Source organism: Ambystoma mexicanum, chromosome 5p (genome assembly GCF_040938575.1).
Source record: "Ambystoma mexicanum isolate Mex_15411 chromosome 5p, UKY_AmexF1_1, whole genome shotgun sequence".
Classification (NCBI taxonomy): Eukaryota; Metazoa; Chordata; class Amphibia; order Caudata; family Ambystomatidae; genus Ambystoma; species Ambystoma mexicanum.
Window position 1 is genome coordinate 209,768,370 of NC_090930.1, and position 20,793 is coordinate 209,789,162.

Genomic DNA, 20,793 nt, shown 5'->3' on the forward strand with positions numbered 1-20,793 from the left:
TCTGGTCGAATGGGCTCTCGGACGGCCTGGCAGCGGTCGGTTAGCCAGCCGGAGAGCCATCTGGAAATAGAAGACTTCGAGAGAGCCTTCCCTTCATTCACAGGTCCAAAGTTCACGAACAGCTGTGATGTCCTCCGGAAACTCTTCGTGCGGTCCAAGTAGAACTTCAGCGCTCTAGCCACATCCAGCGAGTGCAAAGTCCTCTCGGCCGGCGACGACGGAGGAGACGGGAAGAATATAGGTAACACCAGGGGCTCGTTGAGATGGAAGTCCGACGGCACCTTGGGCATAAAGGAGGGGTGCGTCCTAAGCGCCACCCTCGAGGCATGGAAAGTCAAGTACGGTGCTTTGCAGGATAGGGCCTGGATCTCTCCCACTCGTCGTGCGGAGGTAATGGCCACCAGGAATGCAGTCTTCCACGACACAAACTTCATCGGTGCGGAGTGCATCGGCTCGAAGGGGGGCCCCATGAGCCTGGTCAGCACCACGTTAAGTTCCCACGCTGTGGCCAGGGCCTTCACCGGCGGGAACGACCGGAACAATCCTTTCATAAACTCTTTTACCAGTCGATGGGACCACAGGGACGTCCGTCCTGTGGTTCTGGTATATCTGGAGATCGCCGCCAGATGAATCTTAATGGAGGCATGGGCTAGCCCAGCCTTTGCCAGCGATAGCAGGTACGGCAGCACTTGAGGGGCCGTAATCCGTAGGGTTGATCTTCTGTGCTCGGCACCAAATAGAGAACCTCTTCCACTTATGACCGTAGCATTTGAGAGTCGACGACGCCCTGGCCTTTGCAAGAACCTCTCTGCAATCGGCCGGTATATCGTAGCCTCCAAACTCTAGCGCTGCAGGAGCCAAGCCTGCAGGTTCAGCGACGCCGGGTCGTGGTGGAAGATGGCACCTCCTTCTCTGGAGAGAAGGTCTGCGTACGCCGACAGCTTGATGGGAGGGGACGTTGACAAGTCCAGAAGGTCCGGGAACCAGATCTGCCTCAGCCACGCCGGTGCGACGAGGATCATCCTGCACCGGGACCTCTTGAGCTGTTTGATGAGTCGAAGCAGCAACGGCAACGGAGGGAACGCATACAGGTATAGGCCGTCCCAGGGGAACGAGAACGCATCGCCCATGCTTCTCGGCTGGGGAAACCTGCTGGCGAAGTTCTTGCACTTCGAGTTCGTCGCTGTTGCGAACAGGTCGATTTGGGGTTTGCCCCATCGTCGGAAAAGTTGATCCACCTGATCCTGGCGCAGTTCCCACTCGTGACACACGTGCAGCTCCCTGCTGAGCGAGTCGGCGATGGTGTTTCTTTCTCATGCCAGGTGGAAGGGAACCAGGAACATCCCCTGGGCGACCGCCCAGTGCCACAGATCCTGTGCCTCCTTGGATAGGGCTGGGGATCTGGTGCCTCCCTGCTTCCGTATGTAAAACATTGTCGTGGTGTTGTCCGTGAAGATCCGCACCACCTTGCCCTTGAACGACGGGAGGAACGATTTGAGAGGATGTTGATGTGCAGGAGCCTCTCCTCCGGGAGCCAGAGGCCTCTTGCGTGGAGATCTCCGGTGTGGGCGCCCCAACCTTCCAGGGAGGCGTCCGTCGTCACCGTCTCCTGGTACGCCGGCGTCTGAAAGTCCTTCCCTGCCGTGCGGTGCGCTCGAACGCCCCACCACTGAATTGCCCGCCGGAACACCTCGTTGAGGGGGACCCTGTCTTCGAAGGTGCCCGTCGCCTGCATCCAACGGGCGTCGAGAAATTCTTGAAGAGGGCGCATCCATAGTCTGCAGAGGCGCACCAGGTAGATGCAAGAGGACATCATCCCCAGGAGGGACTTGATGGACCTCACCCTGGCCACGTACGTGGCTAGCAGGCGCTGCACTTTGCCTAGAATGGTCTTCGTCCGTTCTTCCGACGGGGCCGCCAAGCGCCTCACTGTATCGAGCTTCGCTCCCAGAAACAGGGCCACCTGCGACGGCACCAGGTGGGACTTTGGGTAGTTTATGGCGAATCCCAGGTCTGTGAGTAGCTGGACGGTCCTCGCAGTGTGTTCGACGGCGAGTTCCCTCGTCCTTGAGCGGATGAGCCAGTCGTCCAGGTAGGGGTAGACGTGAATCCCCTGCAGGCGCAGCCGCGCCGCCACAGGTGCTAGGCACTTGGTAAAGATCCTGGGGGCCGACTTCAATCCGAACAGCAGTGCTCTGAATTGGTAGTGGGGTCCCTGGGCGACGAAACTGAGGAACTTTCGGTGACTTTTGAGGATGGGAACGTGGAAGTATGCATCCTCCAGGTCCAACGACGATAGAAAGTCGCCTTCCTCCAGCTGTCCCAGTACGTGCTGGAGGGTGACCATCCTGAACTTTTGTGACCTGATGTATTTGTTCAAACGACAAAGGTCCAGGATGGGGAGCGAGCCCCCCGTCTTCTTCCTGACGAGGAAGTACCTTGAGTACACCCCGGAGCCTCTTTGGGACAAGCTCGATGGCGCCTTTCCTGAGCATCGCCCGTACTTCCAACAGCAGTTGCCGGACGTGGTTTTCCTTCCTGGACACAGGTGGAACGTGAGGGCACTTCTTCAGGAATTTGATAGAGTGTCCTCTTGCCAGGGTATCCAGCACCCAACGGTCGGTGGAGATGGACTTCCACACGCCGACGAAATTCATCAGCCGGCCTCCCACCAGGGTGCTTCGGTGGGGGCCCGAGACCACGGCCGGTTCAGTCCTGCTTGGAGGTGGTGGCCTTGCCGCCCTGCCCACCTTGCCGACGGCAGCGAGGCGCTCCCTGCTTGCCGCGACCCCTGTAGGCCTCCCGAGACGAGGAGCGTGCCGCCTGGTGGTAGGACGACGAGCCACCGCTGGATCCCTTGGAGGCACCCTGTCTGCCTCCGGAGCTCCGAAAGGGCCGTCGTTGCTGAAGGGCTCCTAGGGCGCAGGCCGTCTCCGTGTCCGTCTTTATGGCTTGGAGGGATTCGTCCACCGCCTTCCCGAACAAGTTGCTGCCGTCGAACGGCATGTTCAACACACTGCTCTGGACGTCCTGACGGAAGTCGGTCGCCCGGAGCCAACCCCGTCGTCGTAGGCAAACACCGTTGCCCAGCTGGCGGAACCTGGTATCGGCAATATCGGTTTGCCACCGTTATGGCGTGGTTCGACGCCACCTCGCCTTCTTGAAGTATTTCCAGGGCCTCGGACCTTTTGTCGTCCGGTAGGAAGTCCAATTTGGGGGCCAGCTTAAACCAGAGCTCCCTGTCGTAACGGGCCACGATCGCCAGGGCGTTGGCCGCTTTGATCGTCGTCGCCGCCGACGAAATGACCCGCTGCCCCATGGCGTCCAACTTCTTTCCCTCGCCGTCCGGCGGGGAATTCGACGTCGAGGCTCCTGACCACGCCGCTTTCTTCTTCGCCGAGACGACCGAGTCTGGCGTTGGCCGGGCCCTGAGGCACAGGGGAGCAGTTTCGGGGACCCAGTACTTCTTCTCGTACCGGTCCCGTTTGGCTGGTGCCGTGGAGGGGTTCTTGAGAACCGACAGGCCCTCCTCCCAGATGTCATCGATTAGAGGTACCGCGATGACAGACTTCCTCTTGGCCTCCCGGCGCTGATAGAGGAAACCTTCCTTGTTCTGCTCCTCCGGGCAGAGCTGGAACAATTCGGACGCCCTGGCGATCATGGCGTGGAATGTGCCAATCTCGTCGGGCAGCGAGGCCCGTGCGACGGGAGACCCGTTCCGTTGTCACCATCGCCCTCAGAACCCGTCGTCAAGCCCATCGCACCGTCATCTCCCGACTCGTGGGAGGATGAGGAGGGAACTGTAGGCCTTACGGGGGCAAGTGGAGGAGAGGGTTGGGTCCTCTGTCGTTTGTTCTGAGGACTTCCCGACGGGCCAGGTTGCGGGTCCTCCGGCCTGGGCCGTGGGCATCTCGTCCTTATCTCAGAGCATAAGGACTGGATCGTAGACAAAATGGCCGCTGAGCCATCCTGAGGCTTAGGTTCCGGCTGCGGCGGAAGGGAAGGCTGCTCTTCCTCGCCATCGTCGTCTTCCTCGGTTATCTCCCGAGGATCTTCCTTACGGGATCGAACCTTCTCGAATTGGACTTCGAGGTTCCTCACGGCCTCGGTCAGTTCCTCCTCTGCGGCTGACTCCGAGCTCGAGGAGGCTACCGTGCCCCCCCTCACTTATTCCATCATGGTGGCCATGACAATGGGCTGAAAAGAGGATTCCCTCTTTGGCGGCAGGGAAACTCTAGTCCCGGAGGCAGTCTCTGCTGGCGGGGTCTCTGCCGGCTTGGCCAGAGTCGCCACATTCGCCTCGATAGAGGCCTTTGCCTGCTGGGTAGGGGCCTTCACCACCTTAGGTGCGTCCCGGGCCTTCTCCTTAGGGGGAGGGGCGACACCTCGCTCCCCCTCTTCCGAGATCGTACGGGGCTTCTCCCGAAGCTTACCCGGGGTCTCGGACTTCCTCTTCCCCGAACCGGAGCGCTGGCTCGTGGTTGACGGTGCCGGGGAAGGCGCGCCCTGCCTGGCGACCGAAGAGCCCGACCTTTCGGCGCTCCCGGAGCCAGCGGACTCGCGGCACTTGGCCTGGTGTTGGGCCCCCGTCGCCGGGGCGCCCGCATAGGACTTAGAAGCCCGCTCGGACCCTTTCTTCTTCTTCTCACCCGTTGAGCCCTTCTCCAACCAGCTGGCGAGACGGGATCGACGGCCCCTCATGGTCCACTCCAACAAGTTCTTGCAGAACTGGCAGTCCTTCCCTACATGAGTCTTGTCCCCATGAAGACAGTAGAGGCATCGCGAATATTCGTCTTCCTTAAACACATTCTGCAGCCCGCATCCAGGGCAGCTGCGAAACAGCTTGGGTCCGGGTGACGAACTTGCATCCTGGGTCATCTCGAAGTAGGCCGCGAATCTTCTGGAATCCTCCAAGAAGTTGATTCGATGAAATCTTCACCCTTGAGGGGCGTAGGAAAATCCTGCAACGGGTAGCCGTTAACGTGAGTAGAAACGGTGGAGCTTGAGGCTCGATTAACTGAAAAAATGTGAAAATTCACCTGAAAAAGCGTGAAACACGCAGTAAAAGCTCGAGAGCTAAGCACGAGGACTCCCAACACTTGAACGTGCGGTAAAAATCTGAAGATGGCTGCCAGAGGCGGGGCTTAGGTAGAGGGCAGTCATTGGCTGTGGTCAGTATGACGCAGAGATCAGTGATTGGTTACTACTACGAAAGACAGATCAGAAACGAAACTGATACTGATTTTTCTTTACCGAGGAATCCCAGCCTGACGACGGGGAATATTCATGAGCATGTGAATCCATGCCAGACCCCATGCTGGAGAAGTCGCTCTTAAATGGCTTCTATAGTGGAGACAAATTCGGAGCTTCAGCACAGCAGCCGGGCTTCACCGGGCAAACCAACGGTCCAGGAGTTGCGGCAGGCGTCTCTTCCAAGTTCCTTTCCGGATTCCTTCGTCCAGTGGTCAACTGCCTTCCAAGCCTAAAAGCCACACCTTTTATGCAGGTTTCTCACATCCATTCCAGCCCAGCTGTCAGTCACCCAGCAGGGTGGCTGTCCTTGCCGGACAGCCAGTAGACCAATCACCTAAGAGTGCATTTCTGTCTCCTAGGAAACTAAGCACAGCCAGGTTCGGGCACCTCCCTCACTTCCTGCCCCTGCCAGACACCCTGGATCCAGAGGCGGGCTTCACTCGTGAATCCCAGCAAAGACAAAATGAACAAAGGGACCAAACCTGGTTTGGCATGCAGCGTAATTCTAAAGAAGGACCTTTCCACAATGAAATACTGAAAAAAAGACGACCAGGGCCATTTTGACAAAAATTGCACCTTTGGGTGCTTTACTACTGCTGCAAACGCAGCCCGCGGCACATGCACACCACGGTAGTAAAAAGTAAACCACTGCCACCAGCCTTACATCGAGGAAAGGGTAACAAAACATTGTTACATGAGAAACTAGACAACGGGGATACTAAGTAACCCCTCCAGCACCCTACTGTAATATAGTGTGTGCTGGGTCTAGGAAGTTACAAATGTAAATAAATTCAATGTCACTTCACTGCTCTTGGAAATAGTTTATCCAAGAGAAGGTATTTAAAACTTGGGGAAATGTGAAAAGACTTCCCTGTGCCACTACACTGAAAGTGGTGTGTGGCACAATGTAAAAGAAACCGTGTTCAAATCCCATTGAAAATACATGAGTGGGAAAAAGGGTCTCATTCTCTCCAGGTTAAAAATGAAAACCGAGGGTCTCTAAAGTAGAGATGAATTAGCACATTTCTGAGAATTCTCCCTGACAATGCTCGACATTTAGTCTCCTGGCAGTCTCTAGGAAAACAATTACACATGCAATGTATATACTTCCAAAGACATTTTCGATTACACGATGAGCATAATTTAAAAGAAGTCTTCTCCATTATTAACGGTGGAGGACAGTGAGACAAAGCGTATTGGGTGGGAAATGTTTGGAGACATTCTCTAAAAATGTACTTAATGTTATCCCTCCACTCGCCCTACTGTGTTGGCTGAAGCCTGAAGAGGTGTAAGCCGTTGGGGGGACTCTGGACTCCATAGGCATTGAAAAGGTGTCGTCGAGAGAAACAGATTGTGTCAAGCGTAATCACCGACGACAGTAATCTGAAAAGTTATTATTAAAATGATATAAGTTTAAAGGCTCAGTGACTAGCAATTACTCCAAAACTGGAACTCTGAGCAATGCAACCAACAAAAGGGCAGAACAAAAAACAATATGAGCAACTCTACGCGTGTAGAACCATGGGTACAGAACACATCACAGTAGGGATAGCATAACAAACGCACCCCTTCGAATTGTCTTTTTTTTTAAAAATAAGTCATGTAATACTCTGCACCAACCACTAGATGTCGGCCTATGCAAAGCATGTGAATCTAAGCAGAGCCATAAGTCTCCTAAATATGTTTATTCTACGTACCTGTTATTTTCATTGCTTAGCGTGTGTTCAGGCCTAATAGTTTATTTTTATACTTGCTGCCAATTTCAGTTCAGTGATCTGTGTGTGTCATTTTACCATTGCTCTACCCCATATCTCCTGAAGTCCAAGCCTTACTACTCTGCCACCTACCTTGTCTCAGTTTTGCTAGACTCAAGGGTCCTTTCCCTATTGACTAAAATAGGGTGGCCTATCAGAACCCTGAAACCAAATGGGGAAGCCATGTTCAGTATATGGTACTCAAAACTGAATTATGAAATTACAAAAAGGTGCACAGCAGTGCACCAGAAACGTTAGTAACATATGGTTCACTGCCACCTGCCTGTCCTAAACATATAAAAAAGGCATTCAAAATGTTGCCAGAGGAAAAGGCGATTCATACGACCCGATAAAGTACCCTGCCAAAATTCTAATTTGGAAGTGCCCAGATGCTGCATGTGTTCACCTGTCCCTGCCAACATTTCGAATGGTATGCCGTTTGAGTGTCTACTGCCGGCCCGGTCTCTCCCCCCTCCCCTCTTCCCACCCTACACCCACCCTCTCTGCCAGCACACTTTCTTTTATCCTCCATCTATTGTCAATGCACTGTCCCCCCTCCTGTGTTTAAACCCCCACCTCACCATCTCCCCTCCTCCCTACTTGTCCACTCCATTATACCTTAATTATGCTAATCTACTCTGACCATATACTGAACATGTATTGCACAGTGGTCTACCTGTCCTATGTTTCTGTTCTCCTCCCCCCTCTCACTGTAATTACATCACGCTGTTATGTAATTGTACGCAAATTAGCATTGTATAAATAGCCTGTCTGTTCTATCCTGGCCCCTCCTTTCTTTACCCTATTTGTGCAAGACAATTTGAAAACTAAGGACCGTCATCAGACATGACAGAGTTATCTCCACTGTATGTTTTACTTGCACTTATTCCTGTTCTTTGCAGGCTTGTATCATTCAGAAGGTCAAGGGCTCTGAATGACAGTTTTTTCCCACTCCCCCCCGCACCGACCGCCTTGAGCGATTTGAAACACTTGCCTGTGTATAGGCGCTATATAAATGAACAATACAAACAATACACCACTTAGAATTGTGTTTGTTAAAAAACAAACACATTGGAAAGTATAATGGGTGGAATAGTCTCCAATCACTGGTAGCTTAACAGGCTGCTCAGTGTCCCTACAATGAATTAATTGAGCAGGTAAGTGTAGCTAAAAAGGTTGACTTACCTCCAACAGGTCATGGAAAAGCATCCTGGCAGTCCCACTGCAAAGGAAAATTTTCCCTAACACAAGGCTTAAGGCCTGATGCCTTAGGGGTACTGGGAAAGGCATCTGTAGAACATGCATTCCCAAGTGGCTGAAAGGTTTCCAAAGATCAACTAGTATGGGGAATATATCTAAGATGAGGAATCTATGGGAGAAAGAATATATTACAACTATATGTACATGTCTGTGAGTGAAAGTGAGGTGCCAGTCCTATAGGGTGTAGGTCATTCTTAAAAATGTTTTACACATGAAGAGTACACACACATTATAAATCTAATCTCAAAATGAATCCTGCACCATCTATGCAGAGCTTTTACTGATACAGGGGCCTTTTTGACATAGTGTATACCTTAAGTGCTTGTAGTCTTGCTTGCTCCTCTTCCAAGGCTTGCTGCTTCTCCCTTTCATCCATTCTGGTAAAGGACATGCCGGTATTAGCCAGCGTGGATACTGCACTGGAGAGGGTGCTTGCCCTGCATTAAAAATGAGAAAAAGAAAAGTTAATTTAATTTCTCAAAAGGAAAGAACATTATATGCTCACAAATTTATTCACCGGAGTGACTAATATACTCCTAGTCCATAGTCCCCTTTCCTCCATCCCGTACAGATGTCCCTCGTGAGGGACGGGAATGGAACCCCTTTTCCACCCAAAAAAGACATTTCCCCTTTAAATTTACTAGCGTGAGGGGGCGCGGCCTCAGAAGCACAGGTTCCCTTACCCCTGGTGCCACACCTCAGTCCCCTTTTGACGCACAGGCTGTATTAAAGTATAACAACCCCAGTGGTGTTATTATAGGGGGATGGATGGTGGGACGTATGGGGTAAAGGGGACTATGAACTAGGAGTACATTAGTCACTCCGGTGAATAACATTTAATGACTCCTACATCCCGTCCTCTTTCCTCCATCCTGTATGGGCGATTACAACTGACAACACCCTGGGGAGGAGAGCCTGACCTCTTAGGCAAATAGATTGCGCAGCACCACTTGTCCAAATGCTGAATAGCCTTGGCACTGGTAATCAAGCAGTAGTGCTTGCAAAACGCCAAAAGGCATGGCCCATGTTGCCGCCCTGCTGATCACCTGCCAGGGAATGCGGTGCTGAAACATGACTGCTGTCGCTTTAGCTCTTACTGCATATGCATACATGCATGCCCTGCGGCAGATCCTTACACTGCACCTTGTATGCCTCCTGGATGGCCGCTGACATCCACCGAGCTATAGATGCCTTGGAGGCCTGCTGTTAGGTAAGATTTTCCTAGTAATGATAAATCTTCCTGACCTGTGTCAACACCAGAACTATTTGCTTTACTGGTGGAATTTTTTTCCTTATACCTCAGTGAGTGGGAATCTTTTTCCACACTCGCAGAGTCTTACTGTTTTTATGGGTGTCATTTTTAGACTCGGCATAGTGTCTTTATAATTCTATCTTCTGACAACTTTTGGTACATACTGCCTATTGTTGCTGGCTTGCCTTGGGCTCCGCTTTTAACTTTCTCTGGCTAAACTTTGAGAAAGCTACAGTTCCCAAGGGTAGAAAAGATCTTTGGATCCCTTTTATATTTTATTTGGGGAAACCAGCACATGCCACCTTATGTGGAGTGCTGCGGAGATGCAATTAATCCCCTTTCACACTAAAACTAACAATTCTGTTACAGGGACAAGCTTACCTTTAATGGCTGGAGGCAGTGATACCTTGTAGTCATCTGGGGCACCTTTAGCGTAGGCTGTGTGCACAGCCCCAGTAAAGGCACTCATGGGTGCTTATTTTATCAAAATGACTGCAGTCTTATTTTTTCACTATTTTAGCGTTCCTTGTCCTTTCTTGTTCTTTCCCCTGATATCCAGGGTGGGAAATTATCTTCGGCAGGAGTCCCCTGGACTCCCCGGCCAGGCTCCAGTCTGTCTGTGAAGACAGGAAGTGATGGAGCAGTCAAAAACTCCACAACCGATTGTCCTCCTTGCCTGAATGGGGACAAATCCCAGTGGGGGCTGGCTGTCCTGATTGGACAACCAGACCACCCCTTGTAAAATGCAGGGAGAGAATGTAGACATTGTGCTGAAGTTCCTGCTAAATACTCCGAACCTAGAAGTTGAAGACAAGTCGACCACTGGAACCAAAACCGAAGAGGATGATGAATGAAAAGCAGCTGAGACTATTTCCAGCTACCGGAGAGCCTGCTGTAGCACTTCCTTCCAATTGATCTTGGGAATCCAAAAACGACACCGAGCCATAGCCTGGTGAGACCCACTAGACTCAAGACCACCTGCATTTTCAGCCCTGCCAGGTCGCGCTGCGACCTTGCAGGGCTGAAATACCCCAATACCATGGGACCTCGAGCCATTGTCGTCAGAATTCCGAATCTCGCTGAAACTTTGTGGGCATCCTGCTGGATCTCCAGAGACACGAATCAAGTCTGAAAAGTTCCCTCACCACAGTGCTTGAACTTTGTAACTGTTTTGAAAAGTATATGACATGCATTACTTACCGTAATAACATTTCTGATGATTGTATCTGCTTGGATTCACATACTTTGTATATAATCTGATATCTACTGGTAATCGCAGAGTATTGCATCTGGTCTTTCAAGGATCGAAAGGGGATATCGACATGGGCATGCCTGTAACAGTATCCCTAACATGATGTGTAATGTGCCCAAAATCCCTCATGCATCGAGGTCCCTCCGATTGTATTTTTTCTGCCGTCCGGAAGCCTTATGACTATCGTGAGTGAGTACATAGAGAGAGTAGCAGTAGTAAGATGTCTATGTTCCTTCCATCCAAGCGGGGAGGAAGGGTGGGCGCATGTGAATCTAAGCAGATACAATCATCAGAAATGCTATTACAGTAAGTAATGCATGTCTTCTGATGCTTGTGAATCTGCTTAGAATTGCATGCTGTGCATAGACTAGCCGGCAGTACCCGGAGTAGGTGGTGGGAAGTGAGAAGGAACAATAGTGAAGAGATGTCTTCGTACCGCTTGTCCCACCTGAGAAACAAACCCAGAGTGAGTATCCAGGCAATAATGCTTTGTAAAGGCGTGTACAGAACTCCAGGTTGCGGCGGGACTTGAGGGACATTTGCAATGAACGCTATGGAAGCCACAGAGAAGAGTGCTCTAGGCTTGAAGGGCAGATCTCTCGTGGTAAGAGAGAAAAAGAGCGTGATGCAATTGACAATCCACTTAGAGATGGCAGATTTCAAGACCGGGTCCTCTTCTCTACCAGCCGCCACAGACGAAAAATTGGCTGGTTTTTCTTAGTGGTATAGATTTTCCAGATAATATAGGACTGCCCTGCTCACACGTTAGTAGGGTTCTAGAAAAAAGTGGGTAGATCTATTGATTGGTTCACATGGAACTTCAAAATGAATTTGGACGCAGAACCATCTTGTCTTTGTGGATAGTGACACATGGGTCTAGAACTGAAAGGGCCTGTAGTTCACCAACTCTTCTTATTGAAGTGACTGCCACCAGGAAGGTGGTCTTGTAAGTGAGTGCTTTAAGGCTAGCCTTATGCATCGGTTCAAAGGGAGAGCCAATAAGTCTAGTTAGTACCACATTTAGGTCCCATCCGGGAGCTGGGTTTGAACTAGGGGGATTAAGTCTATTAAAAGCTTCCATGAAAGCCTTGATTACTAGGATTTTCTCTGGGACATGGTGTATGCTGAAAGTGTGGCTAGGTGGACCTTCATGGAATTAAAAACCAGGCCTGAGTCCAGTAGATGAGTCAGGTATAATACAATATGTGTGGGTAAGCAGTCTATAGGATTGATGCTCTTGCAATTGCTCCAGATGATGAAGCCTTTCCATCTAATGGAGTAGCAATGTCTGGTGTTAGGCTTTCTTGCATCTTTAAGTATGTCCATGCATCTCTTAGGAAGTTGGAGGGGCCCAGATTCTGACTTCAGGAGCCAGGCCGCTAAACTGAGAGTTTGCGGGCATGGATGGAACAAGTTACTTACCTGTAACTGTTGTTCTCCAGCATGGGTCTGGCATGGATTCACATGCTCATGAATATTCCCCGTCGTCAGGCTGGGAATCCTCGGTAAAGAAAAAACCAGTATCAGTTTCGTTTCTGATCTGTCTTTCGTAGTAATAACCAATCACTGGTCTCTGCGTCATACTGCCCACAGCCAATGACTGCCCTCTACCTAAGCACCGCCTCTGGCAGCCATCTTCAGATTTGGAAGCACGTGAAGTGGCAGTATGACCAAGTGAAGAGCCGCAGAGGGGTAGGCGGGAGGGTTCGCATGTGAATCCATGCCAGACCCATGCTGGAGAACAACAGTTACAGGTAAGTAACTTGTTCCTTCTCCAGCATGGGGTCTGGCATGGATTCACATGCTCATGAATAAAGAATACATAGCAGTACACACATGCACAACCACGGGAGGTGGCAAAGGCTCAACATTAAGCATTACATCAAACCCAACATTAAGCATCTTACCTCCTCACCAGGCTCACCTCAGGCGAACAGGTTGCGCAGCACTGCTTGGCCGACCCTGGACTCCTCCCTGGAATCCCGATTGACGCAGTAGAATTTCGTGAAGGTGTGCGTCGACCTCCACGTAGCAGCCCTGCATATGTCCAGCAGGGGCACACCAGAAAGGAACGGCGTGGTGGTTGCGATCGCTCTGGTGGAATGGGCTCTCGGACAGCCAGGCAGAGGTCGGTTTGCCAACCGATGACAGTACATGATACAGACGGAGAGCCATCTGGAAATGGGAGCCTTCGAGAGAGCCTTCCCCTGATTGACAGGTCCAAAATTCACAAAGACTTGTGACGTCTTCCGAAAACACTTCGTGCGGTCCACGTAGAACTTCAGCGCTCTAGCCACATCCAGCGAGTGCAAAGTCCTCTCAGCCGGCGACAAAGGCGACGGGAAGAACACAGGCAACACCAAGGGTTCGTTGAGATGGAAGTCCGACGGTACCTTGGGCATGAAGGAGGGGTGCGTCCTGAGCACTACCCTCGTGTCGTGAAAAGTCAAGTACGGGGCCTTGCAGGAAAGGGCCTGGATCTCTCCCACCCGTCGTGCGGAGGTGATGGCCACAAGAAACGCTGTTTTCCACGACAGAAAAGTCAACGGGGCCGAGTGCAGAGGCTCGAACGGAGGTCCCATGAGCTTGGTCAGCACCACGTTGAGCTCCCACGCCGGGGCCGGAGCCTTCACCGGCGGGAACGATCTGAACAGTCCCTTCATGAACTCTTTCACCAGACGATGAGACCACAAGGACGTCCGGCCCGTGGTCCTGGTGTATCGGGAGATAGCAGCAAGATGAATCTTGATGGACGCGTGTGCCAGTCCAGCTTTGGCCAGCGTCAGCAGGTACGGCAGTACCTGGGGAGCCGTAATCCGTAGAGGGTTAATCTTCTGTGCGTGGCACCAGACAGAGAACCTCTTCCATTTGTGTCCGTAGCATTTAAGAGTCGAGGACGCCCTGGCCTTTGCAAGAACCTCTCTGCAGTCGGCCGGTATGTCGTATCCTCCAAACTCTAGCGCTGCAGGAGCCAGGCCTGCAAGTTCAGCGATTTCGGGTCGTGGTGGAGGATGGCGCCTCCTTCCCTGGAGAGTAGATCCGCGTCCACCGGCAGCCTGATTGGCGGGGACGCTGATAAGTCCAGAAGGTCCGGGAACCATATCTGCCTCGGCCACGCAGGTGCGACGAGGATCATCCTGCACCGTGACCTCTTGAGCTGGTTGACAAGCCGGATTAGCAGTGGCAAAGGAGGGAACGCGTAGAGGAACAGGCACTCCCAGGGGAACGAGAAAGCATCGCCCATGCTCCTCGCCTGGGGAAACCTGCTGGCGAACCTCCGGCACTTGGAGTCGATCTGGGGTGTGCCCCACCGTCGGAAGAGGCGATCCACTAGATCCTGCCGTAGTTCCCACTCGTGGCACGAGCGCAGCTCCCTGCTGAGTGAGTCGGCGATGGTGTTTTTTATCCCTGCCAGATGAAACGGCACCAGAAACATCCTTTGGGCGACGGCCCAATGCCACAGATCCTGCGCCTCCTTGGACAGTGCTGGGGACCTGGTTCCGCCCTGTTTCCTGATGTAAAACATGGTGGTGGTGTTGTCGGTGAAGATCCTCACCACCTTGCCCTTGAGGGACGGAAGGAAGGACCTGAGGGCCCAGAACACTGCACGGAGCTCCAGGACGTTGATATGGAGGGACTTCTCCGTCGGGAGCCAGAGGCCTCTCGCGTGCAGATTTTCGGTGTGCGCTCCCCACCCTTCCAGGGAGGCATCCGTGGTCACTGTCTCCTGGTGGTCTGGGGTCTGGAAGTCCATGCCCGCCGTCAGATGCGCGCGGGTGCCCCACCACCGGACCGCTCGGCGGAAACTCTCTTCGAGTGTGATCCTTTCCTCGAAGCCGCCTGTCGTTTGGATCCAGCGCGCGTCCAGGAACTCCTGCAACGGGCGCATCCGGAGCCTGCACATGGGAATGAGGTAGATGTAAGAAGACATCATTCCGAGGAGGGACTTGATGGACCTCACCTTGGCCGCGTCGGAAACCAACATCCGCTGTACCTTGCCCAGGATGGACCTGGTCCTTTCCTCCGATGGGGAGGCCAGAAGGGACACTGTGTCGAGCTTCGCTCCCAGAAAGTGCATTTTGCGCGGGTACCAGGTGGGACTTGGCGTAGTTCACAGAGAATCCCAGGTCCGTGAGAAGTTGGACGGTACTTGCCATGTGCTCCACGGCGAGCTCCCTCGTCTTGGCTCGGATGAGCCAGTCGTCCAGGTAGGGGTAGACGTGGATCCCATCGCGGCGCAGCTGCGCCGCCACCGGTGCCAGGCACTTGGTAAATACCCTGGGTGCCGACCGTAATCCGAAGGGGAGGGCTTTGAACTGGTAGTGACGCCCTTGGACCACAAACCTGAGGAATGTTCGGTGCACCTTTAGGATGGGAATGTGGAAGTAGGCATCTTCCAAATCCAACGACGACAGGAAGTCTCCTTCCTCCAGCTGACCCGGGACGTGCTTGAGGGTGACCATCCGGAACTTCTGCGCCTTGATGAACTTGTTCAGACGTCGCAGGTCTAGGATGGGGCGCCATCCTCCCGTCTTCTTCTTCACGAGGAAGTATCTCGAGTAAACTCCGGAGCCCCGAAGCCTCTTTGGGACGAGTTCGATGGCGCCCTTCCTGAGCAACGCCTTTACCTCCAGGAGAAGCTGAGGGACGTGAAGCTCTTTCCTGGCCACGGGGGGGACGCGCGGGCACCTTCTTTGAAACTCGAGCGCGTGGCCCCGGACTAAGGCGTCCAGCACCAAACGGTCGGTGGAGATGGACTCCCACACGCTGACGAAGCTCGCCAGCCGGCCTCCCACCGGGGTGCTTCGGTGGGGCCCGACCCCACGGCCGATTCAATCCTGCTTCGACGAGGCTTTGCCGCCTTGACCTCCTTGGCGACGACGGCGGGGTCCGCCAGACTTGCCTCGTCCTCTGTAGGCCTCCTGAGACGATGAGCGGGCCACTTGACGGTAGGTAGAGAAACCGCCGCCGGAACCTTTGGAGGCGCCCTTGCCTCCGCTGCTCCGAAAGGGCATCCGTCGTTGCTGTAGAACCCCAAGGGCCTGGGCCGTCTCAGTGTCCGCTTTAATGGCCTGAAGGGAATCGTCCACTGTTTTCCCAAACAGGTTGTTCCCATCGAACGGCATGTCCAGGACTCTGGTCTGTACGTCTTGACGGAAGTCCGTAGCCTTGAGCCATCCTAAGGCACACGCCGTTGCCCAACTGGCGAAACCCAGTGTCGGCGATGTCCGTCGCAATAGTGATGGCGTGGTCCGACGCCACCTCACCTTCCTGTAGGATCTCCAGGGCATCCGCCCTCTTGTCGTCCGGTAGGAAGTCCAGCAGGGGAGCCAGTTTGTACCATAGCTCCCTGTCGTAGCGGGCCACGATAGCCAAGGCGTTGGCCGCTTTAATCGTCGTCGCTGCAGACGAGATGACCCTGCGTCCCATAGCGTCCAATTTCTTTCCCTCGCCGTCCGGTGGGGAAGTCGATGTGGAGGCCGCACCCCCCCCCCCCGGACTCTGTCGGAGACGACAGAGTCCGGGGTAGGCTGCGCCCGGAGGCACAGGGGGGCCACTTCCGGGCCCCGGTACTTCTTCTCGTACCGGTCTCTTCTAGCTGGCATCGTGGAAGGGTTCTTGAGGAGGGCGAGGCCCTCATACCAAATGTCGTCCAGTAGAGGCACCGCGAGGACCGTCTTCCTCTTGGCCTTGCGCCGTTGATAAAGGAATCCTTCCTTTTTCTTCTCCTCAGGGCAGAGTTGGAAAAGCTCGGATGCCCTGGCGATCATGGAGTGGAACGATCCAATCTCGTCGGGCGGAGAAGCCCTGGTGGGAGGTGACGACGGGAGATCCTCGTCGTATATCTCGTCGTCCGTACCCGTCGCTGCCGTGTCAGTCCCCGTATCATCCCCTCGGGTGGACGGGGAGGAGGGCTGGACGGGTCGCGACGGCTGAAAAGGAGGTGGAGGGTGAATCCTTCTTTTCTTGGGTGGGGGAACACCAGAAGGTCCCGGTTCAGGATCCCCCGACGGGAGAGGTTCCTCCGTCGGCAACGGTAGTCTCGTCCTTATCTCTGAGCATAAGGACTGTATAGCCAACAAAATGGCCGCCGAGTTGTCTTGCGGCGCTGGCAGAGGGGAATCCGACGGGCGATCAGGGGCCCCGTCGGCACCCTCGACGCTGTCGTCGTCACCTGCGTCGGGATCCATCCCGACGGGCCGGTCTTCATCCACGCCAAGGCGTGCTTAAGACCTCGATCAGCTCTTCCTCTGAAGCCGAATCTACGACGATGCCCTGCCCCCCCTTTTTCTTCCCCGTCGGGGATTTCACGGGCGTCCTATCGATGGGCACAAAAGAGGACTCCCTCCGAGGTGGCAGGGAGACTCGGAGCCCCGAGGTCGCCACCACTGGTGTAGCCTCCACAGGCTGAGCCAGGGCCGCCGCGACAGTATCGATAGAGGGCTTGGCCGGATGGATTAAGGCCTTCACCACCTTAGGTGCGCTCACCGCCTTATCCTTGAGGGGGGGGGGGACACTGCCTCGCTCCCCCTCCGATGGGGCCTTTGAGCTCGACCGGGGCCTCTCCAGGAGCTTCGCCGGGTGCTCGCCCTTCATCTTACCCGACCCAGAGTGTTGGCTCGTGGCTGAAGGTGCCGGGGAGGGTGCGCCCTGCCAGGCGCCCGTAGAGCCCGACCGTTCGGCGCTCCCGGTGCCAGCGGACTCGCGGTGCTTGGCCTTGTGTTGGACCCCCGTCGCCGGGGCGTCCTCAAAGGTCTTAGAAGACCGCTCGGATTTCTTCCTCTTCTTCTCGCCTGACAGGCTCTTCCCTTCCAGCCAGTTGGCGAGGCGTTGGTGGCGGTCCTTCATGGTCCGCTCCGACATATTGCCGCAAAACGCACAGTCCTTCTCCACGTGCGTCTTGTCCTCATGTAAGCAGTAGAGACAAAAGGAGTGTTCGTCCTCCTTAAAGACATTCTGCAGCTGGCATCCAGGGCAGACCCTGAACAGCTTTCCGGGCGTCGAGCTTCCCTTCTCCTGGGCCATGTCCGGGCCTGAGAAGCTTCTGGAGTCCTCCAAAACGTAGCTCGACGAAATCTTCACCCTTGAGGGGCGCAGACGAATCCGACACGGGTCCCCGTTGATCGGATGGAGAGTCGGTGGAGCTTGAGGCTCTTTTGACCGGAAAAAACAAAGTTTTGAGAAAAAAAAACGTGAAAAAATAGCACTAACGCTCGAGAGCAATAGCACGAGGATCCCAACACATGAACATGCGGTAAAAATCTGAAGATGGCTGCCAGAGGCGGTGCTTAGGTAGAGGGCAGTCATTGGCTGTGGTCAGTATGACGCAGAGACCAGTGATTGGTTATTACTACGAAAGACAGATCAGAAACGAAACTGATACTGGTTTTTTCTTTACCGAGGATTCCCAGCCTGACGACGGGGAATATTCATGAGCATGTGAATCCATGCCAGACCCCATGCTGGAGAAGGAGTGTTATCCCCCTTGTCCTGCGATAGCATGCTGTATGGGAAAGGTAGATTCATCGGAGGGGAGATTGACATCTCCATCAGATGGGAGAACCAGGGTTGGCGGGCACACATTGGGGCCACCTGTATCATTGTGACTGGTTCCTGGTGCATCTTGTGCACAATCATTTTGAGTAGGGGAGTTGGGCAGAAAAAGAGTAAACAAATTTCCTTAACCATGTTATCCAGAGACCATTCCCCTTGGATACTTTGAGGGTACCTGAAGGCGTAATCTGGGCATTGAGAGTTCTACAGAGTTGCAAACAAGTCGATCTCTGGGAAGCCCCATTCTGCGAAAACGTAGACTATGTCTTTGTGTAATTGCCATTCAGACTCTGTGGGTAGCGTGAAGTCTCTGCTGAGTACATCTGCCCAAATATTGAGTTCCCATGGAACATGTTGAGGCAGGAGATATATCTTGTGTTCGAGAGCCCACTTCTATAAGTTCTGGGACAGTTTGGATAACCCCAGACAGTGTGTGCCCCCGTTTGTTGAGGTAATACATGGCCCGTGGTGCTATCTGCGAGGAATAGTACTGTCTTCCCCTGGAATTGTGTCTGGAAGGTCTTTAGGGCTTTGAACACTGTCAACATCTCCAGCAGGTTTATGTGGTTGGATGCTACTTCTGGGGACCGCCCGCTGTGTGCCTTCTGCTGAAGGTGGTCACATTGTCTGCTGGCCTGACACCATTGGCTGTTGAGCCACTCTTGCATGGGGCGCATGCAAAAACATGCACGTGGGAGCAAATAAATGCAGGAGGCCATCATTCCCAACAGTTGCATGGCTTTGCGTACCGTCACCTCTCCACTGGCTACATAATGAGGAATCTGAAACGGCGTGTCTTGAACCCTTTCCTTGGAGGGGAAGACAAGACTGTCTTCTGCCTGAATCAGAGCTCCCAGAAATTGTTTGACTTGGCTGGGGTCTAGGCTGGACTTCTTCTCGTTTATTGAGAATCCAAGACTGAAGAGTAGATCGATCGTCATCTGGGTGTTTGAAAGGCATGTTCCGTATGAATCCACGGTTATGAGCCAGTCGTTGAGGTAAGGATAAAATGGGATGGATTGCCTGCGCAGGTGAGCCGCTGCTACTGCCAGCACCTTTGTAAAAACCCTTGGGGCTGAGACAATGCCGAATGGAAGGGCGTTGAACTGATAGTGCTTGTCCTCCATCATGAATTCTGTGCGCTGGCAACATTGAAATATGAAAGTATGCATCTTTCATGTCCAATGTTGCCATGTAATCCCCCTGTGTCAGTAGAGGGATTACCTATTGAAATATCATCATTCGAAACTTTTGTTGTCTTACAAATTAGTTTGATGGGCGCAAGTCTAACACAGGGCGCATGGTGAGATCCTTTTTGGGTATAAAGAAGTACACTGAATAAATACCCTTGTTTACCTGTAGAACAGGGACAACTTCGAACGTGCCATTTTCCTGCAGGATCTCGACCTCTTGCAGTAGGATCTTCAGATGTTCTTCTGACAAACGCCTGGACTTTGATGGTCGGTATCGTGGTGGTAGGCTGAACTCGATACAGTAGCCGTGGGTGACGGTCTTGAGCACCCACTGGTCTGTGGCAAATCCCTCCCATGCGTGGAAAAAATATGTTATCCGTCCCCCGACCGGCGATGCATGGGAGAGGACCCGGATCGGTAAGTCATTTCTGATTGGAGGCCAGGGAACCTCTTGGGGTGGTGCTTCTACCCCTTCCTTTGCTACGGCACTGTCCTCTAGACTGGTATTTGTTTGAGACAGCTGACCCCTGTCCTGAGGACGTGTTTCCCGTTCTGCACCGATCGTGTGGGGAACGTGGGAAAGACAGTCCGCGAAAGGAGCGACGAGAGCTTCCACCGCATTGATGAAAGGGCCTTTGAGTTATTTGGTTTAATGACTTCAAAGACTCACGTTCCTTCTTCACAGTCTCTAGCGCCTCATCTACCGCCTTACCAAACAGGTTAGATTCCTCTAACGGTTTGTTAATGAGTGACATCTGTGTTTCTGGCTTGAATCCCAAATCTTTCAACCATGTGTGCCTCTTCAATAGGGTACATTCGGCTAGTGTTCTCCCTGCTGTCTCAGCGGCATCTAAGGTGTTTTTAAGAAAATTATGGTTCACCTGCCTCCCTCCCCAGCAGGCGTGACCCTGTTGGTTCAGGGACCTCTTGCAGGCCTTCCTGGAGCAGATTCCACTGAACGCCGCTGTAGCTGGCCAACAACGTAGTATTGTTCGTGTTTCTGGTGGAATAGGCTGCCCAGGGCATACAACTTTTTGCAGCCTTTGTCCGGTGGTGCCTTGCCCATGGACAAAAGGTACTCCTGTTCCTTTTCTAGTTGTTGTCACCACTAGGGAATCTTGAGTGGCATGTCCCTGGATGTAGAGTGGGTCTGTAGGTGAGGGGCGAAAAAGCCTCTCGGCCCGTGGGTTCACAATTCTTGTTTGCGATGGTGTCAGCAAAGAAGCGGTGATACACTGTTTAATAGAGTTCAATAGAGGTATTGCCTGGCTTGCA

General features: G+C 53.2%; 1 protein-coding gene across 9 annotated transcripts in view; it reads right to left on the reverse strand.

Moving 5' to 3' along the window:
- The window catches only part of LOC138480864 (phosphatidylinositol-binding clathrin assembly protein-like), a 1,856,059-nt gene that overhangs the window by 1,200,730 nt on the left and 634,536 nt on the right, over positions 1-20,793 (reverse strand). For all 9 annotated transcript variants that reach the window (XM_069612639.1, XM_069612640.1, XM_069612642.1 and 6 more), the window contains exon 10: positions 8,581-8,704. In XM_069612639.1, coding sequence (XP_069468740.1) covers positions 8,581-8,704 — 124 coding nt within the window. The remainder of the gene's footprint in view (positions 1-8,580; positions 8,705-20,793) is intronic.